At 42.7% G+C, this 27915-nt stretch overlaps 1 protein-coding gene across 1 annotated transcript in view; it reads right to left on the bottom strand.

Annotated features, from left to right (window-relative positions):
* Positions 1-27915, bottom strand: part of SGPP2 (sphingosine-1-phosphate phosphatase 2) — a 141716-nt gene that overhangs the window by 79282 nt on the left and 34519 nt on the right. The window contains exon 2 of the mRNA XM_050752082.1: positions 10358-10516. Within this exon, the coding sequence (XP_050608039.1) occupies positions 10358-10516 (159 nt within the window). The remainder of the gene's footprint in view (positions 1-10357; positions 10517-27915) is intronic.

Raw genomic sequence — 27915 nt, forward strand, 5'->3', positions numbered from 1 at the left:
GGGAACACTTCCTAATCCTCAAATGCGACAGGAGAGCTGGTGAGGAGTTGGAGGTTCCTTGTCACTCACACGGGAGCTGGACAGGCATGGGGTGTGGGGAAGATGAAGGCAGGCAGAGGCAAGGAGCCTGGGAAATTGGTGTGGGGGGAGGAATTGACAAGAAAAATACCCAGTCCCCTTAGGTCAAATCCCTAGCTCCCAACAGGGACAAAGGGCCCGCTCTTTCCCTCACTCCTTCCTTTCCACTTGGCTGCTTTGCAGAATAGGATAAGGAAGTAGAACATGAGCCTAGGAATGACAAGCCCACAGGATCTGCAGGCAGCCCTCTGCAGGCCTCCAGCTCTGAAACAAAAGTACCAAAGTCCTTCTCCGCCCTGCTAGGTCCCTGTGATGCTCTGGCCTTTCGAGTACGTGTGAAAAATCTGGGACACACAGTCTGACAAATGCAGGGGAGGGAAGGGGATGTACCAGGACCAAGGCATGGAGAACTGGAAGGAAAATATCTAGAAAATCTGACATATGGCTGCTGTAGATACAGGCACTTGCAAATGAGACTGTGATGCTAAACAGAGCCTTTCCAACCAAATAGGCAAAGCACATTTCTGAATAACTGGACTGGGGAGAAGAGTAAAGTTTCGCCATCTAAGGCAACATGGCGCAGTGGAAAAGAACGGATGGGGTTTAGAGACAGCGCCAAGAATGCACACTACCTATTCTATTTACTGGTTGTGTCCCTTAGAGCAAGCCACTTCATCTCTTTGGACTTCAGTTGTACTCATCTGTAACACGAGGTTCTCGTGTGTAAAGTACTCGTACCTGTAGCAGAGGGGCAGTAAACATGAGAACCATATCCATTCAAGATGGCAGCTTTGCAAATGGAATTGACTGGTTTAAAAAAGAGAGAAAATTAAGATTTTGTTTGAAAGTTTTATCTGAAAGGCCTCCATCGTGTACAAATTGGTTCATTATCTTTCCTTTTGTTTAACAAATGAGTAGGAGAGAATCTGGAACAAAATCTAGTCTGGAACGGTGCCTTTGTAAAGAAGTCTTTATAGGGACCAATTTGCCTGCAGACAGTGGAGGAGGAATCAGGTTTAGCCACAGCAAGAGAGAAACCGAGTTCCTTACCCTCTGCCTTATCAGGATGCTCCTTGGTTTGGCATCTACATGTAACTTGGCAATGACTATTTGTTTTTTCTTGGTAAGACATTAACAGCTAGCATAAGACCAAAAGGAGGGAAGAAGGATTAACTCCACAATAAAACTCTGTATGAAGTGCTTAGTTCTTTGCATCATTTTAGCAGATCCAACTCAATTTCATCTTTAAACATTTCCTGTCTCCAGGATCCTGATGATCCAAACAATTTTCTACCTGACAAAGCTTTAAAGCCATCACCCATCCACATGATACGGTAAATGAAGCATCAGAAATGGTACCGGGGGCGAGGGGAACAATGGGCTGTATCTGGGACAGCAACAATTCTACTCCACCAACGGCACTGCAGTCTTAGCGGCTGTGGGGAAGCAGGAAGGAAGGAGAGAGGGAGGGAAGAATGTGGGCACATTTTCCAGTCATCATCATAAAAAAGAGAATAATTTTTCTGGTAATGATGGTTGATAATTAGAGAGATCTAAATTTATTTGTTCACCACAAGTGCAGTTTTAAGGGCTTTTTCTTTTTTTTAAAATCTACACTAAAACCAAAACTTTTCCTTATTGTGTTTCAAAACCAAACCAATGCAGTTTTTATAATAAACCCCCTAGAGGCATTTACTTAATATTTAACTAAGGCTAAATTACAGATTCCACTTCAGAGGGACTAGGCAGAATCTCTGACGCCTAATTCTACTCCATTCAATACAAGTTAGTGAGGGTGACAATCTGGCCATTGTTGAATACTTTTAAAGACTCATTAATCTCAAGCAAGAACCAACTTAACAAGCAGGGCAATCTTTTGAAGTGAAGGGGTAGTGATTTAAACCGAGGATTAAGAGATAATCACATTTAAAGTCATCTTTTGGCACTAAGATTGACCCCAGTCTAGGGATTGTGAATTATAGGGATGGGACCAGCTTTTTCCCTCTTGTCTTTAACCAGGTGACAGACTCCCTTATGAGACAGCCAGATGGCAGCCTGCCCACATCCCAAAACACACTAGTCCATTTTGACACACTATCACAAAACGTTTACTCCTTAACCAATTTATGACTGTTGCATAAAATAATACCCTAAACTCTATAGCAATTAAATGCTATCTAAATAGTATGTCCAATTTAAATGTAAATTTTCAGTGTAGTTTTTACTGTAAGTATCAGCTAGCTAGCTGCTAATCATCAGAATGTGTAAGATAGGGAAAAACCACCATTTTAAACTTGAGCTCTTTAACATAATTTGTCTTAGAAGGATAGGAACAGAAGAACCTGCTAAGAGGAATCTTCAACTTTTAAGGCTTCCTTACCATCAGGACTTTGGCTCTACAAAAAAATGGAAATTTATATTTGCCAAGTAATTACGCATTTGTCCTTTAAAGCATTCCTTCAGTCGTGCTGAATACAAAAAACAGCAAGCAAGCTAACAATTATTTAGCAATGGATCTGATATCCTTTTCAAGCGTACTGTCTCATACTGAGGCGATTCAGAACACAAGACAAAGTAGGTAAAGTCACATTAGCATTCAGTTTGCACAAGGATGAAATACCTTCTATTCTACTTTTTTAAAGGTTGTTTCACCCAACTTTCCTTCTTTTCCGTTTTCCTCTATACCATGGATGAACTGCTTTAAGTGTCACATAGCAAACATATAATGAAGAATCATAACATCACAAGCCTCCAAGGATCTTCTAGCTGGGTCCTTTCACTTTGAAGCTAGGAAATCTGCAGGGCAGAATCTCCAAGTTCTTGAACAAGGTTTCACTACTAGGATTGCAGTCCAGGTCTCCTGATGTTCCAGAACCTGGCCCATGGCTCTGCGGCACTAGTTAATTGTCCATCCGCGCCCAATTCAGCTGTTTGGACCAAGTACAGCCAATCTATGGATTGGTCAGGGATGGATGGATTTTTGCTACCAGGCTACACCAGGGGCTGTGTCTGGCTATCTTGAAAATCTGAACTGAAAGACAGTTGAGGGGCCAATGATTCCAGCACTTTGAGAGGCCAAGGTGGAAGGATTGCTTGAGGTCAAGAGTTCGAGACCAGTCTGGTCAACACAGTGAAACCCCAACTAAGCCAGGTGTGCTGCTACATGCCTGTAGCTCCAGCTACTTGGGAGGCTGAGGTGGGAGGATCACTTGAGCCAAGGAGTTTGAGGCTGCAGTGAGCTATGATTATGCCACTATACTCAAGCCTAGGTATAAGAGGAAGACCCTGTCTCCAATCGATCAATCAATCAAATAAAAGACAGTTGAGAAAGTTAGCAGCCAACAGCAGGAGATAAAGAAAAAGATATCAGGAAAATCACAGTTGAATTATAGCAGACAACCAAACTATTCACTAGCATTTGTTCCTGTGAACTTCTGGTTCTTAGATTTTCCATCACCTTACAACAAATTCCTACTTTCCTGAGCTAGTTAGAGTGGGTCTCTGTTTCTGGAAGCTAAGAAACATTACTTATGTTACATCACCCTGGTGCTCCTTTCATGGAATTGTAGGACCAGAACCTTCTGACCAAACCTCAAAGCTGCTGGTGAAGTAGAAGCAGCCCCACCCTCTTCTCACACAGATACTCCTTGCTTTCAATCTGGGAGATGATCAAAAGCCAATAATTATTAGAAGAGAGATTAACCCTGTCCGGAAACTGTTAGGGACAATCAGAGCTTCAACATAATCAAAAAAGCCATAGTAACAGTTTGGTTACGATAACACTTACTTAAAAATAACCGTGCTATGTTAGAATGGTGGGGAATATGTCTTTTGATGTTAGGTGAAAAAATAAATCTTACAAATGGGGAAAAGAAAAGCAAGAAGAAACTTAAAAACAAATTTTAACTTTGTTGGAGTTCAGGCAGTGTGTACCAGGTTTTCTAAGGTCTGGTCACCCCCCGAATAAGTTCTTTTATGCCAGGGAAACTCACGCCAGAAACATTAAGTGCCCGAGGACAGGAGTCCCAAATTAAATGGCCTTTAAAGGACCAGGGAGGTCATAAACGGTAAGACAATAGGGAGTGGTGAGGTCTGTGACTAAAGTGAGCACTCAGTATAAAAGCATTCAAATTCTATTTTAAAGGATTTTCCTAGGTCACTATGGATGATACCATAGAATTAAATACCACTTCTCAAAGTCTTGAACAGAATTCTAAACATCTTACATATAAAGATACACTGCCTCTGAGACACAGAAAATTCAGTATCATTCTATGTTAACAACTGGTGGAAATCAATAGAAAAATGAAAGCCCCTTTAAAAAAATACTCACAAGGCAGACTGACAATTCATACAAGTTAATACAAATGATTAATAAAAGTATGAAAAATGTTTTCATCTTCACTAATTATATATGAACGGGAAGTTAACTAAGATACCATTTTTCTTTTTTTTCAATTTTTATTTTAAGGTCAGGGTACACGTGCAGGACGTGCAGGTTTGTTACATAGGTAGACATGTGCCATTGTGGTTTGTTGCACAGATCATCCCATCACCTAGGTATTAAGCCCCATATCCATTAGTTATTCTTCCTGATGCTCTCCCTCCTCCCAACCCCCCAACAGGTGCCCAGTGTGTGTTGTTCCCCCTCATGTGTCCATGTGTTCTCATCAATCAGTTGCACTTATAAGTGAGAACATGCGGTTTGGTTTTCTGTTCCTATGACTGTTTGCTGAGGATAATGGTTTCCAACTCCATCCATGCCCTGGCAAAGGACATGATCTCATTCCTTTTTGTGGCTGTATATGTACCACATTTTCTTTAACCGTTCTATTATTGATGGGCATTTAGGTTAATTCCACGACTTTGCCATTGTGAATAGTGCTGCAATGAATATATGCATGGAAATACAATTTTTCTTTGGCTAAATTAGCAATGATTTAAAAATGAGAACACAGAAAGTTCAGGAAAAGGAGTCAGAATGAGTACTCTCACACAGATGTTAAGTGGGTACTGACACCAGATACTTCTGAGAAAATAATTGAGCAACATGTATCACTAGCCTTGACAATTCTATCAATTTCATGAGTCAGGAAAAGGTTTGCTCTCTTAGAAATAGGCTTATGATTTCCTAGTGGATAGCGTAACTTCATTTTGGTTGGTCAAGACAAAGCTCAAATATGAATCTGCGGCTCACCTTTGAACCAGCATGCCACATTTCACTTTAGTCTGGGCTTTCATCTTCTTTTGTATCTGTGCTCCCCTTACTTTCAATTTTTATCTGTTTATCTCGTGTTTTTCTACCTCTCATTATGAATGCCATGAAATATCCGTGGAAAGAAACATCTGTGTAACATATCATAAGAACAGAGAAAATGAGGCTTTCAAACTCCCAGGATCAGTTGTGGTATCAATGTTTGCATTGCTATTTCACAAAATGAGGAATTTAGCAAAAAAGTGAGATTTTGCTTCATGTTACAAAACTGACCACCACCCAAGTTCAATGAAGTTGCCTCTAACCTTTTAAAGATACAGAAATATAACTTTAAAGCTTTTATTTTTTGTTAGATCTGTCACCATGCCAGAATGAAAGTGAAGAGATTAGATAATCACGCCATGGGGCAGTGACTCATCTTCTGAAACATCATCCTCAATATCTCTTTATAAGCATCCTAATAAGAAAATCCATTTGCTATCTTTTTTGGCCAAATGTCTAAAATTCTTTTGAGCCCAAAGATAGGTTAAAAACCTTGATACAGGACAAAGGAGAGAAATAGTGAATTGATTGATGTGTTTCAGCTAATTTAACCAAAGCTTATCCCATACTGTGGGGTTTGTTGAGGTTTGTTAACCCATTTATGCTGGAGGTTGCAAATTTTTGTGTGTGAAAAATCAGACCTTGGTGATGACCTTGAGCGGTAGGATATAAATAACCCACAAGCTTCGCGTTCCAATAAAGGAACACTAGTTATAAATGGGTTAAGAAGGGTAGATAAGAAACAGTTAAGTAGAGTACACGGTTACTAAATGCCATAAGGACAGAAATGGAACACAAACCAAAATAAATATGCAATAGAAGAAAACTATGGGAAAATCATTTTCATGCTTGAAGCCCCAGTTTTAGCATCTTTAAAAAAATATTGTGCTCCTTATGCCACTTAGCTGTGCTCTTCTAAGAAACAACCATGGCAGCTTCCCCTGGTAGACAAGGTCTGGGCGCAGGATCAAATCCACCTTGCCACTTAATCCAGTGTGATCTTGGGCAAGTTATTTAACCTTTCTGTATTTCAGTTTCAGGATCTGTAAAGTGGGTTGGTGATAACTATTTCTCAGGATTGCTGGTAGGATTAAGTGAAGTAAAACATGTAAAGCACTCTGACAGTGAATGGCATACATACTACATGCTCAATATAGGGTATGGCTTATCAATATTTGAAATATTACTATTCCAATTTAGAAAATGATACTGCCCATTGTTATGAAGCTCAAATAAGATAATGAACATAGATGCCTATCAAAGCAACAGAAGATGTACAATACAGGTGAGGACTAATTATAATTGTGAGGAGAGAGAACTTGATACAAGCATAAATTCTGCTGAGCTACTTCAGATAGTGTGAGTTACCCTTAATGTAACAAAAGATCTTTAAAAGCAATAAAACCTGTAGGGGCTTCATCCAGTGACAATTCCCAAATTAATATAAAATGTGGCAAGCTTTGGCAATCCTGAACAAAGCTGCCTTCCAATGAGTTTTGGGTGAGATAAGATGTTCAATACAAGACTTCCAGCTCTGTCCCTTATATAATTAACAGTTCTTAATCCCTACCCCTTTGAAGAAGCAGCCACTAATATAGGGATATCCTTTACTGAAGAAAGACTGCCTCAGCAGGAAGTTGATTGCCCTGGCTGGCCCAAGTACCAGAACCTAACCCTAATCCACCCCAGGCTCCCAACCTCGCCCCCACTTAAGGGACTTGCCCTTCCTTTCTTCCTTTCGTCTACCTTCAACTCTGGAGCCAAACCAAGTACCTCTCATTATTGTCTCTGTAGCCCATCAGAGAGCACCCCCAATCCTAACACGCCTACATACACACGCACACACAAATACATGCACACACACGCAGATGCACACACGCAAGCACACCTGCACCTCCCTCTCCCCCTCTCTCCCTTCCTCTCTTCCTCTCTTCCCTTGGAATGACCTCCACTCTCATCCCAGGCACTGGCAGGAATGCACACACTACCTCAGCTTCTCACACTGCTTCTCACACTATATTAGGCTTCTCACATTGCCTTACAATGACCACACAGAATAACTACAGAACTCTCAGCACAGGGGGACTGGTGAACCAGGCCATTTTAAAAAGTCAAGAAACAGGTGGTCAAACCTCAGGACAAACTGCAGATTCAGAGGTTATTTCTTCCTTTCTCGGGCAAAGATTTTATTTGCCTCACTCTATGACAAAAGCTTGTCATTTTGCCTCAAACAGGCACTCTGATACTTTGAAATGAGGAATACAAAGCATAAAATAACCACCAATAATGGCAACCAGACAGTCCCCTAACCACAGCCTTCTATAGAGTCTAGAGGTCTTCCCAGCTCTCAGGGAAAGTTTTCCGCCCTCAGTGGGGGAGATAATTGGCCATGAGCGGATCAAACACATTATAAGGTATTCCTGTGTAATGTACTTCTCATCGTCTGCCCCACTCAACCATTATTAAGGTTTTGGGATTTAGAACACACACACACACACACACACACACACATATATACACCTGTATACATACACTCACACATATACACACCTATATACATACATTCACACATATATACATACCTACACACATATATACACACCTATACACACACATATACACATCTATACACACACATATACACACCTATATACATACATGCACATAAACACACATATATACACACACACACCTATACACGCATACACACCTATATACATATTTATACACATATATACACACCTATATACATACACACATAAACACACATATATACACATACCTATATACACACATATACATACCTATACACACATATACCTATATACATAAACATATATGCACCTATGCACACACACACATATACACACATACACATATATACACACCTATATACACACATACACATATACACACACCTATATACACACACAGATATACACCCATCTATATACACACATACACATATATACACACCTGTATACGTATATACACACATATACACACCTATATACACACACATATATACACACACTTATACCTTACACACGCACACACACACATCTTAGAAAATAAATGACAGTGGGAAAGATACTCAAGCCCATGGGTTTTCCATGGGTTTTCAGATCTTAAGAACAGAAGGACCATTCCCATTCTCTCTCTCCTGCCCCCATCCTGCCTGCTCCATGGACACAGAAGTGGCCTCGGAAACGGGAGGGACAACTGGACTAATGTTCTCTTTATGATTTGCAAGATGCTTATGCTTTTGCAGACTCGCACATTACACTTTTAGACAGAAGCTAGATTTCAAAAGAGGGCTATGGGGAGACAGGGATGGGGAGTCCCACGTGGAGCCAGGGGCAGTTGCTCCCTAGTCCCTCTGTCACCACGTGGCGAAGGGTTTGTGTGGATACTGCGCCCTTGCCACCCCTCACCCTGACCCAGGACATTGCTGCTTTATTTCTGTCTCCTGCCCCTGAGAACATTCAAATTTATGAGCCCTGATCAGCTCCACTCTACTTGTTCCACAAACGAGAAAACATAAAGCCCACCATAGGAAAGTCACTTGCTGAAATCTTCTCTTTTATACCCAACCAAGTGCTTCGGAACCTCTATTTCTAGTGCAGAATCTTGAGTCGGGGAAACAGTCTTGTCTGGAAGTTCCCTCCACCAGCTAAATAACGTTTGACCTTAGAATTGGTTGATCTTCAAGACTCCTTCACCTTCATGCACTAGTCACTATGCGTTATCATGCTCAAATAGCGACCTGCAGAGTCCTCCACATGCCAGGCCTGGAGCTCTGTGTACACTCTAGATATTCCCACGATGATTCTGGGAAGGCACATTATTCACACAATTTTACAAAAGAGGAAGGTAAGGCTCAGAGCAAGGGCACGCAGATGGGGCCTGGACTGTACTTGAGCTCAGGTCTCTCTGATACCAAACCTACATATCTTGCATATCTTGCGTATGCCTTGCTGCCTTGCAAATGTCTACCATCTCCTTCAATGAGACACAAAATCAGAACTCATTTGGCCCTGAACAAAATTAAATGCTAGGGTTACCAGTGAAATAGCAGAAAAAGGCTCTGCCTGTCTACCTGGGATTGTCACATGGTTTCTGTGTATTTGCAGCTGCTCCTGCTACACTAGACGTTCCCTCAAGGAAGGTGCTTTGCCTTATGTGTTTTGGCTTCTCCTATGTGTATGGTCACTTAATACTGCTTGAAGGTATTGCTCAACAGCTTCTGATTTTAGTTTCTGATCAAATTTTACTAAAATAGGCCTCTTGCGAGGATGCATTTCATACCCCTCTGTGGGTCCTTAGAAAGGTCCTTTGTTCTCTGGTCATCCCTTATGCCCTCTCCTACTTTGATCTACCCTTGGGAAAGTATATCTCAAGGTACATAAAATCACAGGTTTGGTTTTTGCAAATAAAACAAGTTGTTTTCAGAGCAGTAAGAGATAAGCCAGGCCAAGATAGCAAAACCCCGTCTCTACTAAAAATACTAAAATAACCGGGCGTGGTGGTGCACGTCTGTAGTCCCAGCTACTCGGGAGGCTGAGGCAGGAGAATCGCTTGAACCTGGGGGGCACCTGACCTCAGGTGATCCGCCCACCCGGCCTTTAGTTTAGGTTAACTTTGAAGCAAGGATGATAATAGTTCCTCCCTAAAACTGGTCCTCTCCCTGCTGGGGGATGAAAACCGCCTTTGTAAGACTAACGAAAGGCCACAAGATTAGAATTTTGGAAAAGGCCTGAATTCTGCGAAGAGGTAGGCACAAAGGACAACCAGCCACTGTCCCCCAGCTTACCTTGCTACAATTCCCTTACTGCTCAGGGAACACAAGTTGTGGTCACTGCTTTCTAATGTTTCCAAAGTAAATTAGGCAACAAATCCAACTCTAAGTGGTAAAACAAAACAAAACAAACAAACAAAAAACATATTTGCAAAGTACTTGAATATCAAAGGAAGCAGTTGTTTTAGAAGTAGCATCAGTTAATGAGTAGTGGTAATACTTACAACCCATATGATGATCAACCTTCTGGATAAATAAGGGTCAATATTCCAGTGAGTGAATGGAAGAAATGTGATGTAGAACACTTCTTGGCCCAAAGCAGCTGAAATTTGGAATAGGTAATAGTAGAAATAATTCTTCACGACGTACTTCTGTACATAAGCCTAAAAGACAAAAGTTAGAAGACTCTGTGAGTTCATGCAGTATGTCAAGTTTTAAACATCTCTGTCTAAAACTCACAGGTCTCAATTGCCAAGACGCTGCCTCCTCTCCCGTTATGTTGTTAAGGTATCGTTACTGTCATTGAACACTTTTTCAACCTCAATTTATTCAAACAAACACAGAGGCTGTGATTTTTTTGGTAAAATCAAATAAGTTATATCCAAGACAGAAGTACCAGGAGAAGACACACCAAAAAAAAGCCAAAAACTTTTTCTTGTATATGCAGAAAGCTAGAAACGTGGAGAAAGTGAACTCTGTTAGGACATTATATGGGTCTCTGCAATAGGCAGAGTAATGCTTCCCTCAAAGATTTCGATGTCCTAAATCCTCGAACTGAATATATTACCTTACAGGGCAAAAGAGACGTCAAATATGCAATTAGTGATCTTTCTATTTTCAAATTTGCATTGATACATAATGATTGTACACATTTATGAGGCACATGTAATATTTTCATCCATACATAGAACACATAATGATCAGTCAGAGTGCTTCAGATGTCTGTCACCTCAAACACTTATCATTTCTTTGTGCTGGGAACATTTCAGATATTTTCTAGCTATTCTGAAATATACAATAACTTCTTTTTTTTTTTTTTTGAGACGGAGTTTCGCTCTTGTTGCCTAGGGAGTGCAATGGCATGATCCCAGCTCACCACAACCTCTGCCTCCCAGGTTTAAGTGATTCTCCTGCCTCAGCCTACCGAGTAACTGGGATTACAGGCATGTGCCACCACACCCAGCTAATGTTGTATTTTTAGTAGACATGGGGTTTCTCCATGTTGGTCAGGCTGGTCTCGAACTCCCAACCTCAGATGATCCACCCACCTCAGCCTCCCAAAGTGCTGGGATTACAGATGTGAGCCACCACGCCCGGCCTGACAATAACTTATTCTTAACTGTAGTCACCCTATTGTGCTATTGAACACTATAACTTATATCTTCTAATTGTATATTTGTATGCATTAAACAACCTCTCTTCATCCCTTCTCCTTCCCAGCCTCAAATTAATAATCTCGAGGTGGGGAGATTAGTCTAGATTTTCTGGGTGGGCTCAACCTAATCACAAGGATTTCTTTTTTTTTTAGAAATGGAAGGAGGAGGCAGAATGGTCAAAGTCAGAGAACCATTTGAAGATGCTAAGCTGCTGGCTTTGATGATGGAGAGAGTGGCCGTGAGTCAAGGAATCTGGATAGCAGCCTCTAGGAGCTGGAAGAAAGCAAAGAGTCAGATTCTTCCCTCCAGCCTCCAGAAGAAATACCACCCAGGTGACACCTTCATTTTGGCTAAATAAGAGCCACTTTGGACTTCTGACCTATAAGAGAATAAATCTGAAACTGCTTTTGCAAAGATCATGAAAGAGAAGACGTCTAGCCTGGCTGACTCTATCTTGCTTCTAGCCTCACAGGCTGGCTGTCATTGCTCACTCCTAGGCGTAGGCCAGGCTACCCATGGGAGGAATTTAGGTTAGTTTAATTTTGTTTATTTTTTATTTTTTGTTTGTTTGTTTGTTTTTTTGAGACAGAGTCTCGCTTTGCACCGAGTGCAATGACACTATCTTGGCTCACCGCAACCTCTGCCTTCCAGGTTCAAGTGACTCTCCTGCCTCAGTCTCTGAAGCAACTGAGACTACAGAAGTGCACCACCACACCCGGCTTGTTTCTGTATTTTTAGAGAGATGCAGTCTCACGAAGTTGTCCAGGCTTATCTCCAACTCCTGACCTCAGGTAATCTGCCTGCCTTGGCCTTTAGTTTAGGTTAACTTTGAAGCAAGGATGATAACAGTCCCTCCATAAAACTGGTCTGCTCCCTGTTGGGGGATGAAAACCACCTTTGTAAGACTAATGAAAGGCCACAATATTAGAATTTTGGGAGAGGCCTGAATTCTGCTAAGACGTAGGCATAGTTAAAGGACAACCAGCCACTGTTCCCCAGCTTATGTTTCTACAATTCCTTTATTGCCCAGGAGTCATGTGACCAGAGGTCACAAGGTTTGTAACTTCCCCAATTGCTCCTGTATCGTCATCATCGTCATATAACATCAGTATCGCAGAACCTAAGATTTGTCTTTTGAGATGTTTTCCAGACTTTTGCATTCTGGTGACCAACTGACTCTACCTGGACCCATGATGACTCATGACTCCACTGGTCCTGTGGCCCCCACCCAGAGGCTGATGGGAGTAATAAACTCTCGTCTGCCACTTGGCTAGCTGGCCCTGCATTAATTAAATTCTTTCTCAACTGCAATACAACTGTCTCAGTGAATTGGTTTTATTTGTGCAGCAAGAAGAACCCATTGGGAGATTACAAATTTGCATTTTAAACCACTAAGTTTGTGGTAATTTGTCACAGCAGCAATAGATAACTAATACAAAGATGTTAGAAAAATCACTTGCCTCCGAACTTTATAAATTCACCTTTTAAACGGGTCTAATGAAGTTAACCCATCATAATGATGGTTTGAGAAACACTTATCAGAAAGTACACACGAGACCTGTTAAAATGCATTCTCATTTTTAAACATCCTTTTCTTCCTGCTTATCCTGGTAGTGGGCAGAAAAGACAGACTTAGGGAGTTAAAACAGAAAATCAGCAATCTAGTAAAAAATATGGTACACACCTTTACATTATGGTATGTTAACAACTTAAAAAACAAAACGTAGTCACCCTGTTACATGAAACTAAAAAGTAGAATTGTAATGCTACTTAAGGTGGTCATAAACTTTATAAAATAAAATCAAAGCAAAATGCCAACACTAAAACAGGAGGGAACAAGAGGCATCCCTGTTACAGGGAGATTTTTCTCAGGACTCTTGGAGATCTGGATTTTTGTTTTGTTTTACTCTACACAAAGTCCGAGGTTCTTGAATCCCAGGGGATTTCGGAGAACAAGCTATGTTTGTTTATGTATTTATTCCGTAAATATTCATTCTGTGCCTATGATGTCCAGCACCTGTGCTAAGTGCTAAGCATATTTGGAAGAGCCAGGTGTGATGTCTGTTTCAACAAGCTCTTATGGGAGAAGCGGGGAAGAGTACAATTTGGAGGAATACATTTTTAAAGGATCATTGTTGTATTTAAGGCCTTAAAAAAGGCTGAGAGTGGCCGGGCGCGGTGGCTCACGCCTGTAATCCCAGCACTTTGGGAGGCCGAGGCGGGCGGATCACAAGGTCAGGAGATCGAGACCACGGTGAAATCCCGTCTCTATAAAAATACAAAAAATAAGGCGGGCGCCTTAAGCTAAAGGAGGCTGAGAGAATACTTGCAATGATACTCCAGCCTGAGAGAGCAAGACTCCGTCTCAAAAAAAAAAAAAAAAAAAAAAAAACAAAAAAAGGCTGACCTTGGAAAAAAAAAAAAAAAAAAAAATGACCTTGGAAACTGCAAGAACATAACTGTACCTGACACTATTGGCTATCAAGCATGCATTCCTCTCTTTTACCTCCCTAAGAGGTTCGCAGTTTTGTTCCAGCATCTCTACCTCCCCCACACAGCCCTGAGGGAAAGTTGACACTGCTCTCTGGGAATGGATCTAGATTCATCCAAAGGAGTCATGAAAAGCATAAGAATTCAGTCTCAAGCCGAGCAGTGCACAGGACTACCGGGAGACAGTTACTGGTCAGGGGTAAGTACGTGTAATCTAAAAAGGGGTCTCCCATCAGGGATAAACTTTACTTCCAAGTGAATTCGAATGAAAGAGAATGGTAATACATCCATCCTAAACAGGAATGCCAATAATGCACAAATGAATTAGATAAGGAAGTGTATAGTTTCACCTCTCTGCTAAGATATCATGGTTGCATTTGCAAAACAAGGACAAGGATCTGAGACAAATAAGTGACAAATGCCTCTCTCTAGAGTGGAATCATGAACTGCCTGAGGTAAGGACTAATCTCTGCAGGTTCTGTGTACAAATATACAATCCAATAGGCCTGACCTTTAGGCACACCCTATAAAGAGCTCCTCTTTAGCCCACCAGCTACCAGATACACCTGCTAATCTTTCCAGCTTTGAATCTTTACAAGGATAAATTTTGCCAAACTGTAACGAACCCCTCGCTGGTATCATTTCATGACACCCAAGTGGTATATGACATGATAAGTACTCAGCAACAATCATTTCCCTACTCTAGAGATCGACCGGAGACCACATTCAATATCTTAATCCTAGTAAACAATTGAAAAGACCACCAAAAATGACAGCAAACTGCTTTAGCGCTACATATCACTAACTGACATCTTTAGACAGGCTTTTTTACAATCTCTCAGGAATTTGTTTTTTGAGGGAAAATCTAAGTATTCTCTAACTCTTCTCAGGAACAGAATAACCAAAGGTGAAGTTTAAAATATCAGCATATATAGATGACACCTCAAGGATTTCTTAGATAACTTCTCTGTATACATGATTGAATAGCTTGAGAGCCAATACTTCCCTTTAAATTCTTGGGCGCTTAGACGTACCTAAATAAAACAGCTGTCAGGCCTCTGAGCCCAAGCCAAGCCATCGCATCCCCTGTGACTTGCACGTATAAGCCCAGATGGCCTGAAGTAACTGAAGAATCACAAAAGAAGTAAAAATGCCCTGCCCCACCTTAACCGATGACATTCTACCACAAAAGAAGTGAAAATGGCTGGTCCTTGCCTTAAGTGATGACATTACCTTGTAAAAGTCCTTTTCCTGGTTCATCCTGACTCAAAAAGCTCCCCCACTGAGCACCTTGTGACCCCCACTCCTGCCCGCCAGAGAACAACCCCCCTCTGAGTGTAATTTTCCTTTACCTACCCAAATCCTATAAAACAGTCCCACCCTTATTATCTCCCTTTGCTGACTCTCTTTTCGGACTCAGCCCACCTGCACCCAGGTGATTAAAAGCTTTATTGCTCACACAAAGCCTGTTTGGTGGTCTCTTCACATGGACGTGCATGACAACAACATGTACTTGTCTTTTTAATTTTATTTTAAAATTTTTCTTTAGATTCTGGGATACATGTGCAGAACGTGCAGGTTTGTTACATAAGTATGCATGTGCCATGGTGGTTTGCTGCACCTATCAACCCATCATCTAGGTTTTTTTTTTTTTTTTTTTTTGAGATGGAGTCTTGCTCTGTCGCCCAGGCTAGAGTGCTGGAGTACAGTGGTGCGATCTCGGCTCACTGCAAGCTCCGCCTCCCGGGTTCACGCCATTCTCCTGCCTCAGCCTCGGGAGTAGCTGGGACTACAGGCACCAGCCGCTACGCCCGGCTAATTTTTTGTATTTTTTAGTAGAGACAGGGTTTCACCATCATCTAGGTTTTAAGCCCCGCATGCATTAGCTATTTGCCCTGACACTCTCCCTCCCCTTGTCCCCCACACCCTGACAGGCCCCAGTGTGTGATGTTCCCCTTCCTGTGTCCATGTATTTTCATTGTTCAACTCCCCCTTATGAGTGAGAACATGTGGTGTTTGGTTTTCTGTTCCTGTGTTAGTTTGCTGAGAATGATGGCTTCCAGCTTCATCCATGTCACTGCAAAGGACATGAACTCATTCTTTTTTATGGCTGCATGGTATTCCATGGTATATATGTACCACATTTTCTTTATCCAGTCAGTCATTGATGGGCATTTGGGTTTGTTCCAAGTCTCTGCTATTGTAAATAATGCTGCACTAAAACATAAAACAACAAATATTTGTCTTTTTTAGAAGAAGAGTTTCCTTTGTAGTAAATCTCAGTGTGTGTGACTTCAATACATCTTTGGAAATAGTAGGAATTTCAGTTCCAGTGTGTGTGTTGGTCCCACTGGGAACAATTAGAGAAGGAAGAAATGGTGGTTGGAAATGGTAGGTAAAATAGAATGCTAGAGAAGAGAGGAGTAAAAGCTGAGAGCAATGAAACCAAGTTCCAGAATCCTACTTGAGCTACCTACCTGAGCTGATGGCCCAGGCTTTGATGGCAGGCTTTGAGGAGAGCCACTCTTAGAAATAAAATGCTTCGGTAGGGCGTGGTGGCTCATGCCTGTAATCCCAGCACTTTGGGAGGTCGAGGCAGGTGGATCACGAGGTCAGGAGTTCAAGATCAGCCTGGTCAAGATGGTGAAACCCCGTCTCTACTAAAAATACAAAAAATTAGCTGGGCATGGTGGCGGGTACATGTAGTCCCAGCCACTCTGGAGGCTGAGGCAGAGAATTGAAACCTGGAGAGGCGGAGGCTGCAGTGAGGCGAGATTGCACCACTGCACTCCAGCCTGGGCAACAGAGCGAGACTCCATCTCAAAAAAAAAAAAAAAAAAAAGAAAGAAAGAAAGAAAGAAAGAAAGAAAGAGAAAGAAAGAAAGAAAGAAAGAAAATGCTTCTTAGCATGCATCTCATCTGTCACACAGCAAATGAAGACGTGTCTGACAAACAAGAAATGATAAAATGAAAATTACCCACATACCCATTATTACTAGCTGCAAAAAAAAAAAAATATATACTCCTCATGAGTGGTTCTTATTTATTGGTTTACTTTTCTGAAAGCTTTTTTTTAAAAAAAGGGTTTTCCTAGGGCTCCTTATTATCTCAGGCTCCCAACCCCATATTCCCTTTTAGGTCGTAAATTCTTTAAATGCACATTCTTCTAAAATGGGATTTTTCAGCCATTTCACCTTGTGGTTGCAGAAGAGCTTCTCTATCTTGCTGATATTGGAGTATTCAGCGTCGTGTGCAAGGCTATCTTCAATGTATAAATAAACCAGGGAAGAAGGGGAGGCATGCAGATTGACTGCATGGTGGAAGAAAAAGAACACTCAGAATGTATGACTAACTGACTAAGCTCTGCCAATGAACACCTGAACAGCACTTTGCTTTCCAAACACACACAAAGGAGTCCTAAATGCAAATGAAATATACCCAGGTCAGTGCCACTGGATATAATAAGGGCTGATCCAGACAGCAGAGGAGCGAATGCCCAGCAGACTTGGCAGCCAGCCCAGCTTTAGAGCTTTCAAAGGAGGAAACAAGAAATAGCTTTCAGTCAAAACAACGTGTGACCTTGGGGAAGTCAATTTGCCTTTCTGAGCCTCAACAGCCTCAACTGCAAAGAATGCAAATCCTTCTAATGGAGAAGGATTAGCTCAGTTGCTTTTTAATGTACAATTTTTTTTTTTTTTTTTTTTTTTTTTTTTTTTTTTTTTTTACAAGGAAGGAAAGGCTCATTAAATAAAATGTTACCGTAGGGCCTACTATATAAAATAATATAAGATTTAAAGTACTATACTAATTGGCTGAAAATGAAGAATGGTCCACCAAACTTCTATCTGAGGCCAGCTCCACCTTGCCCCACGACAACCCCACACTCCAGTCCTTCTCTGGAGGGAGCATCCTCTCAGAGCAGAGCAGTTCAGTAACCAGTCTGAAAATCACTGATCTCAACCTCTTCCAGACCCCAGATATCACCTTCCTGTAATTAACTTTTGGTCTCGAGTACACAGGCTATAGCTATTCTGACCTTGAGGTCTTTAAAGAATTTGATCAACTGTAGACCAATGTCATTGCAAGGTCATATTACTTCCTCTTTTTCCTTTTTTCAGATTAGAGCTGTAAATATACATTTTCTTCCAAAGGTCACGTCTAAGATACTCCACCACTTCAACAGAGCCAGGAGGTCACATCTGGGCGGGGCGGGGGATGGTATTCTGCAACTCTAAGCCATCCAGTTTAATTGGAAGCGGCAGAAAGAGCTTGTTCTCTGGGGCTGAGAGAGAGAAAATCTACACGGGGTACAACTCAGTCTTATTTTAAATAATGTTAAGATCCAAAACTCTTTTACAGAACACACCAAGAAGCAGCCTTCCCTCCACAGTGGCTTCGCTTTTGGAGTTTTGCAGACTGACTAGATGGAAGCAAATGAAATGAATATGGAGTGAGCTGACCTGGCCAGCAGGGAAGAGGGAAGGCCTAGGGGAGAGGGAAACAGATGCCGGAGGCGAAGTGTCTCAGATTGAACTCAGGCTGCCTACGCTTCCTACCTGGATAATTTCACATAAATGACTTAATCTCCCTGAGCTTCAGCTTCCTCACCTGCAAATGGGAATAATAATAGTCCATAGCACACAGAGACTTTGGGAGGATGAAACAAGATCGTGTTGATGATGTGTGCAGGGTACTCAAATCAGAGCAGGCAAAGAAATGTCTCAATAGGACATGGCTGCGGCTGCTGCTGCTGATGGATGGTGGAGACAGTAGCAGTGAGGATTCTAGAAAGCATTTCCCAATTGTAATATGCATCCGAATGACCTTGGCATCTTGTTAATGAGCAGATTTTGATGTAGCTGACCTGGGGCAGGGGTGAGACTTCTCAGGAGCGCAGGTGATGCTGATGTTGCCATGTTGCTGGCTCATGGACATCACTGTGAGTAGCTTTAGGATCAAGAACACCTCAGTGAAGCGTTTTTCAACACAAAAGTAAGGCTCTCAGATTTAATCCTCAGGATTAGAGGATGTCTCAACTGGCATTAAGAGAGTAAGTAACATGATCCAGGTGATAGATTAAAATGCCGGTGACAAACCAGAGGGGAACAATGAGCAGATTCCATGGAGGATCCTGCAACAGTCCACACACAGGAACTGAGTCCAGAGAAGCACCTCAACACTAGAAAGTACCAAAGGGAAAGCACAGGTAAGGCATGCCCCCCTGAGACAGCAGCCTGATCAAATGACGGATTGATGATGCCGAAAGAAATACGCTACCGCGCTTCTTGCCTTGATTTGAGAGAGGTTTACATAAATACTGGAACAACAAATCAGAAATTAGTTAAGAAGGAGTAACGAAGTTTGAAAGCCTTTCCTAACTTCTCAGAGCATCACAATACCAAAAAGACCAAACCATGTTTTCCTAAGAAGGACTTTTGCACTATTGTCAGAATCCTGGCTTAGAAACACGTTTCTCAGGCCTTTGCAGGGAACATCTGTCATTATGTTTTCTGAAAATAAAAGCTAAAAGGGGAGAAGCTCATTAAGATCAATGGTTTCCGGAAATTCTAAACTTTTTCTTTAACCCAACCTGGCTAGGAAATTGTCATTTTTAGCTACCTCTGGAATAATCTACATTTGACCTAAATAGGCCTACACACTCATTCTCATCAGGTTCTGAGGGTTGTCACATGTCACATGCTTGTCTGAGATCATTCTCGAGGTAGGCCTGAACATCTTTGGGTGCTTGGGATTGTGGATGGTGACAGGAATCAGTCTATGGTCTGTGGATTGATAGCCATTTATGAAGACCAGGGCCTCCTCCAAAAAATTCCTTCCAAGGTTGGAGTGATGTCCCCGAAGGGAGATTAAGGACTAGAACTCTACGTTGTCTTGTTCGCTGATTTTTTTTTTTTTGAGACGGATTCTCGCTGTGATGCCCAGGCTGGAGTGCAATGGTGCGAACTTAGCTCACTGCAACTTCTGCTTCCCAGGTTCAAGTGATTTTCCTGCCTTAGCCTTCTCCCCAGCAGCTGGAACTACAAGCATGCACCACCACGCCTGGATAAGTTTTTGTATTTTTAGTAGAGAGATGGTTTCACCACATTGGCCAGGCTGGTCTCAAACTCCTGACCTCAAGTGATCCGCTCGCCTCAGCCTCCCAAAGTGCTGGGATTACAGGGGTGATGCACTGCACCCAGCCTTTGTTAGCTGATTCTTATACTCAGTGTACTTTCAGCCAGAATTTCACCTCTGTAGCCTAGAAACAAGGAAAGGCAAATCTTAAGAAATTTGGTGCTTCTTTTAATAGAACCTATCCCTTAAAGTTTTGATTCCAGTGCCCCTTTCTGAAAGACTGGGCTTTGGCAGCATGCCATCACACACCACAGAGATGGAATCGCTGACAAATAAACACTCCCTCCAAGTTAGTAGAAGACACCAACTAGCATGTTAACACACCAGGTACACACTAAGCAATGCCCAACATTTAAAAAAAAATTGAAGGCCAGGCGCAGTGGCTCACATCTGTAATCCCAGCACTTTGGGAGGCCGTGGCAGGCAGATCATGAGGTCAGGAGATCGAGACCATCCTGGCTAACACGGTGAAACGCTGTCTCTACTAAAAACACAAACAATTAGCCAGGCGTGGTGGCACGCACCTGTAGTCCCGGCTACTTGGGAAGCTGAGGCAAGAGAATCGCTTGAACCTGGGAGGTGGAGGTTGCAGTGAGCCGAGATTGCACCACTGCACTCCAGCCTGGGTGACAGAGTGAGACTCCATCTAAAAAAAATTTAAAGAGTTGTAAACAGCAAAGTTTTTCCAAACAGGGGTCATGTCTACATAGAACATTCATTCACTGTGTATGCTTCAGTGATGTAAGGTTGACAATAAACAAGACTATTTTTAACTATTATTTTTAAGTAGAGACGCAGTCTCACTATGTTGCTCAGGCTGGTCTTGAACTCCTGGCTTCAAGCAATCCTCCTCCTTTGGCCTCCCAAAGTGCTGGGATTTCAGGCATAAGCTACCACACCCAGCTAGCAAGACTACTTCATTTAGCAATAAGTGCTATGACGAAATTAAAGCAGGATAATGGGCTACAAAGTGATCTATGTGTGTCTGGGGATGCTCGCCACAGAGGAGCCATTTGAGTTGAGCCCCGGATAAGGAGAGGCGTTGGTTCTTTGGGGGTCTGCAGGTCAGAGAGAGAACCCTTAGTGAAAGGCCCCGAGCAGGAGGCAGCTCTGCTTGCTGGGACACATGTGAAAGAGACAGAGAGGAGATGACGTCAAGAGCAGACGTGAAACCCGGCCCAGACTTGGGACTGAGGCTGGAAGGAGCAGAAAGCCAGGGGAGGGTTTTAAATGGGAGCACAGCTGGATTTACTCCGGTGAGACTAAAACAAATTTTGGCTCTGAAACAGTGGGATGAAGCTCTGCTTTAATTCTTTTGTTTTTTGATTTCTTAAACTTGGTGAGAAAATATCATTAATTCCCAGTTCTGAACTTAAAAGCCACTGGGGTGAAATGGCATCATTTCTACCATGAGGGAGACCTGTGGTGCTCTGAATTCACAAATCTATTTACTAACCTGGCCCCGTCACTTTTAATTACTCTCATTTTTTTTTAAAGAGAATCGAGACTTTCCAACCTATAAAGAAAATTAAATGATGATTACTCAGGAAGCCTAAGAAAGATTGACAGTGTCCCTTGAAGGGGAAAACAGAAGGAACAAAAATGCACAAGGGTTTCTTCTTTCATCTTCAAATGCAGATAGAATTACAAGTTGGGTGATCTAGCCGATGTCTAAGCAGCACTCAGGTGATTAAAATTTCAGGATGGCGAGACTGCACATCAATAAAATGTAAGGACAACTTCTTAGAGTCAGAGAGCTTGATAGGGAACTGCACACTCATCACTGTCACCCGCATACTGGGCGTTTGTCGGGATCCCTCTGCTGTGTCCAAGGATAAGAGGGTGGGCTGAGGGGACTGAGGCCAATGTGGCTTTGATTTTACAGTGGAATTTCAGTTGTAGTCTTTTACACAATTTGAACTGTTTTCCTCTTGATAATCTATCATATTTCAGCTCATCCTCTGAACATCTAACATCTTTTCTTCCTTTTCCTCAAGGTGAACCAGGACTACAAATTAAGAAATTCTTGAAATTGTGAGACAGTGACCCATGGTGGCAACAATGCTCTTCTTGACTCTAGAAAAGGGTCTTGTAACTAGAAAAAAACACTGCCTCATCATCACTGAAAACCCTGTACCTGGGCTGGGTGCAGTAGCTCACACCTGTAATCCCACCTCTTTGGGAGGATGAGGTAGGAGGATTGCTTGAGGCCAGGAGTTTGAGAACAGCCTGGGAAACATCGTGAGACCTGTCTCTACAAAAAATTAAAAAATTAGCCAGGTACGGTGGCACACACCTGTGGTCCCAGCTATTTGGGAGGTTGAGGCGAGAGAATTGTTTGAGCCTGGGTGGTGGAGGCTGCAGTGAGCCATGACCGTACCACTGCACTCCAGCATGGGCAACAGAGTGAGACCCTGTCTCAAAAAAGCAAAAAACAGAAAACCTCTGTACTTGAAGGACACAGCATTTGCTTAGGAACCAAATCTGGGCATAGCATAAGGAGAGGGTTAGAAGCGAGCCTTTATCTGGATAGGACAGCAATTTGCAGTCATCATTTCAGAGACCAGGGATGTGAACTTCTGCTAGAGAATTTCTTCCACAGACAATAAAATTGGCATCGATACAAAGAACAGAAATAACCACTGCCGTTTTTAAAGAGGGTGGGAGAGCCAGCTGCCCTTTAAATAATCAAAATGTCTTAAGAACTTCACTGTTTTTCAAAACATCTTGGATCCGCTAAAACCTGAAACACATTGAACCGAACATTTTTCCATTTAATTGTTAAGTCCTTGTATGTGCGGGGGGCATTTGGCAGGCAGATGTTTCTGATTCATTTACATTAACTTATCAAAATGATATTTGGAAGAGCTGTATGATGTTCGAGAAGGAGTGTTATAAACTTCAGTTTACTTATTTTCATCCAGGCATTTCCCCTCACCCCAACACACACGTACAGGATTCAGAACTTGGGAGGGTTGATTCAGTCTATCCTAACCTGGCAGCGTGTCCTCACCCATCCCTACCTCCCTTCAAAACACATTTTCTGAAGCATTAAAACACATGGCCAAAATGTAAGAAAGTTATTCAGGCACATACAAAGTTTTTTCTTTGATAATCTTTTATGTACCAAGATTTTAAAAGCAAATAGGTAAATCACAAAAAACACAAAACTGAAGTCTGACAAATTTATCACCGAAGTCAAGGTGGTTTTATCCAAGGGCTTTCCCACTTCCCTCTTTATTTATTTGGGCTAAATGGGCACAAAATGTTTAGCTTGGAATTTTCCTTCAAGACAGTCATATTAGTAGGTGCATGTGTACATGGAGAAGGAGGTTGAAGCAAAACGGTATCTTCATGCTACCCCTCCATTTCTTTCTTTCGTTTTTTTTAAAAATAGAGACAGGGTCTCACTCTGTAGCCCAGACTGGGCTGAATTCTCAAGAGACCCTTCTGTGGCACCATGACCGACTATATCTTTTTTTTTTTGAGATGGAGTCTCGCTCTGTCGCCCAGGCTGAAGTGCAGTGGCCAGATCTCAGCTCACTGCAAGCTCCGCCTCCCGGGTTCACGCCATTCTCCTGCCTCAGCCTCCCGAGTAGCTGGGACTACAGGCGCCCGCCACCTCGCCCAGCTAGTTTTTTGTATTTTTTTAGTAGAGACAGGGTTTCACCGTGTTAGCCAGGATGGTCTCGATCTCCTGACCTCGTGATCCGCCTGTCTCGGCCTCCCAAAGTGCTGGGATTACAGGCTTGAGCCACCGCGCCCGGCCTATATCTTTTTTTTATATTTTGTAGAGACAGGGCCTTACCATGTTCTTGAACTCCTGGCCTCAAGCAATCCTCCTGCCTCCCAAAATGCTGGGATTACAGGCTGCTATGCTCAGTCTCTTCCCCATTTCTTGAATCCAGCCCTTTGCTTTTCAGAGCTCTAAAGGAATCCAAGATGGTAAAGACAGGGCTTGGGAAGGATTTTCCTTTCTTGATGGATCCCAGTCCCTGGGGTGACTGCAGACATGTGGTAGTGGATATCCGTGATTAGGCAGGGATGGAACAGACTAAGTGGGGACAGAATGGAAGGGGGAGGACATTTTGCTCGAGAGAGTCTTGCCGTCTCCTCACACCTCCTAAAGTCTTGTCTACACCAGGCATTCTTGAGAAGTTTCATCAATTTCCATCACATTTTCAAACTGTAGTTCCCCAATGGGAGGCTGTCGCTGAGGAAGTTTAGAGCCATTCGTCACAATAATAAACTCAGGAAAAGCTTTGAAGTTGGGTGCACACACATGAAAGAACATTAAGAAGAAAACCCTGCTGGGTGGGAACAATGGTCCTTCCCATCCAGACTGCCTCCAACCCTGCTTGCTTTGTGCTCTGAGAATTTTTTTTGTTTCTTTTTCTGATTATCTGATTATCATTTTTTTTTTCTGATTAACATGTTTTACTTGAGAACATCATAGAAGTTCAAAAACTATATAAAAATAAAATCAAAACTGCCATTGTCCCACCCCTCAGATAATCCTCTGGAACACTCCCTGTGGTCTCTTTACTATGCGTAATCGTGAGTGCAAGTGGTGGTATGTATCTTAATGAAATTGTGATTGTGATTAAGATGGAAAATCTTAAATTTTAAAGCATTATTACATTGTGAGCGTTTCTCTAGGTCCCTAAATATTATTTCAGACCATTCTTTTGACTGAGCTTAGCTTTTTACCTGTCTAGATCCAGTTTTGCTGCGTTTCACTTCCTCATCCACCCATTCTCACAGGAGATCCAGCAGCTGACCCCGACAGCAAACAAGCCCATCGGATGACCAGTGTTAACGTGAGCATGAGTCTTGTCACCCAAGAGTCTTCTAACTCCCTGCTTACTCCCTGCTCATTTCTGCTCTAACATGAGTCTTGTCACCCAAGAGCCTTTCTAGTTCCCTACTCACTTCTGCTGGGGTGCATGGAGACCCCATCCCCACGGACCTCTCTCTACCCTGCTCATTCCTTAACCTGAACAAATAAGCATCTGTGTTGACCATGTTCCCTGCCACCACCTGCTTGAATTTCTTGGGCTTACGATGTTTGCTTATGTTGTTTTCCTGAGGACCCAAGATCTCCCTGCTATGATTTGCAAAAGCTTCAAGCATACCCTTTAAGGCCTCTCAAGGGCCACAGCTCAGAGATACACTGCTGAAGAAATAAAGAATGACCTGGGGACAGGCATGACTCATGACGGTCACTGTGCTGAGGCAGAGGGACCATTCCCTAACCCATCTCACACAGGTAACACCAAGTCCTCTATAATTTGGAAGTCACAGGGGTTTGTACACAAGCTGGAGACTTCCTTTCTTGGCTCCAGCCAGCTCTGATTGAGATAAATGAATATGAACAGAACGTGAGAGCAGGTCCGCAACCCCTGGGCCATGGACTGGTCCCATTAGGAACCAGCAGGAGATGAGCAGAGGACGAGCGAGCATTACCACTTGTGCTCCACCTCCTGTCAGATCAGTGGCCCCATTAGATTCTCATAGGAGCACGAACCCTATTGTGAACTGCACATGCGAGGGATTTAGGTTGTGCACTTCTTATGAGAATCTAATGCCTGATGATCTGTCACTGTCTCCCATCACCTTTAGATGGGACTATCTAGTTGCAGGAAAACAAGCTCAGGGCTCCCACTGATTCTACGTTACGGTAAGTTATATAATTATTTCATTATATTAATATATTACAATATAATAATAATAGAAATAAAGTGCACAATAAAGGCAACGTGCTTGAATCATCCTAAAACCATCCCCCCACCTGCCCAGTCCATGGAAAAACTGTCTTCCATGAAACTGGTCTCTGATGCCAAAAAGGCTGGATACTGCTGGATAAGAGGGTCTGGGTGTCGTCACCAGCCTTGGGACCAACACTGGACCTGCCAGGTAACTCTGGGGAAGTCTGAACTTATAACTTCACCTTGCAGTGGGCACAACACCAGCTTCTTTACTAAGGCATTTGGAAGAGGAAATGGAGTTGCTTATGTAAATCACATGCTACCCCATCAGGCACACAGCATGTGTTCAATAAATGGCCATTGTATTTGCATTATTTCTATTAACAATGTAAATCACAAGACAATGTCAAAAGAAAGTCCAGTTGGAGTAGAACACAGAGGAGAGAAAGATGGTAAAAAGATTCCACAAACAGCCAAATGTGGTGGCTCATGCCTATAATCCTAGCACTTTGGAAGGCGGGAGAAGTGCTTGAGCCCGGGGGTTCAATGCTGCAGTGAGCTGTTACCATGCCACTGCACTCCAGCCTGGGCAACAGAGTGAGATCCCATCTCTAAATTAATTAACTAATTTAAAGAGTTTTTTTTTAAAGGCATCATGAAGGGAGAGGAAAGGAATTCACCCTGGAAGGAAGACTGAAATTTTAACAGAGAAGGGAAAGAGGTACATTCCGGCAGAAAGGAACAGCAAGAGGACAGGCATGGAAGCTGCGAGGCACTGTGTTCCTGAAACAGTACACGGTCTACGACAGAGTAGCTGGGGTGTGAGGGATCTATAAAGGGAGTTGTAGGCAGCAGAGCTAGAAGTGGAGGCCAAAGCCAGGGAGGAGAGCCCTGGAGGTCGTAATAAGGAGGCTGGGTTTACCACGTGGGTAATAGGGAGCCTTTGAAAGTGCTGGAGCCAAGAGGTGCCATGATCAGAAATGTGCTGCTGTAAACGTCACCACTGGATTCATATTCTTGTCTTTTCTAAGTAATTTTGCATTGTTTTCAGATTCAAATGTGCCTTAAGAAAAAGTTGGCCAGGTGCAGTGGCTCACGCCTGTAATCCCAGTACTTTGGGAGGCCAAGGCAGGTGGATAACCTGAGGTCAGGAGTTCAAGATCAGCCTGGCCAACATGGTAAAACCCCATCTCTACTGAAAAAAAAAAAAACAAAAAAAATTAGCTGGGTGTGGTGGTGGGTACCTGTAATCCCAGCTACTTGGGAGGCTGAGACAGAAGAATCGCTTGAATCTGGGAGGCAGAGGTTGCAGTGAGCCGAGATCATGCCACTGCACTCCAGTCTGGGCAACAGAGTGAGACTCCATCTCAAAAAAAAAAAAAAAAAGGCAGTCACAGACATGTTGTCACAAAGTTCAACCGCTTATGTTGTGTTGTGTTCTCAGGGGTTTTATACACAACGCAGCCTCTGCCATCCACAGCCCAGCAGCCCCACTGGAGCCTCCCCGTGCTCCCACCTCACATCTAATATAACAGCTGGGCACTCAGGGAGTCTCATGGGTCATCCTGGAAGATGAATAAAGCTTGGTTTCTGTGTTTGGCCTTAGCGCTGCCATGTGGGATCTGATGATACAGTTCGTTAGCAAGAAACCACAGGAACAAAAGCAATGTGATAGAACCCAGAGAAAGTGAGTCCTTCTGTGGATGGCAACTGAATGCCACAGGTTGTGCAATGCCCACCCCGAGCAAACCTGGAGGCCCTGGGTTTTGACTGAGCCCCATCACCGAGGGTTGCGTGCTTCAGATTCCTGCTCTGTAAACAGGGACTCTGGTTCCTATGCCCAAGGAGACAGAGCTTGTCAAAAATACCAAATGGGAAATGTGGTTCTCATTTCTTTTCACAAGAACACAGTCTCCAGAAAGTGCTGTGTGACCAGAACCAATGACCCTGATGCATCAGCGATGGTCAGAGGAACATGGTTTTGCATCCTTGATAAAGAAGGGAACCAAAGTTGAACAACCTGCAGTATCTCAGCTTTATAAGGAGGACGGTGAATCAGGAAGAGCATGGAGT

Source organism: Macaca thibetana, chromosome 12 (genome assembly GCF_024542745.1).
Source record: "Macaca thibetana thibetana isolate TM-01 chromosome 12, ASM2454274v1, whole genome shotgun sequence".
NCBI lineage: Eukaryota > Metazoa > Chordata > Mammalia > Primates > Cercopithecidae > Macaca > Macaca thibetana.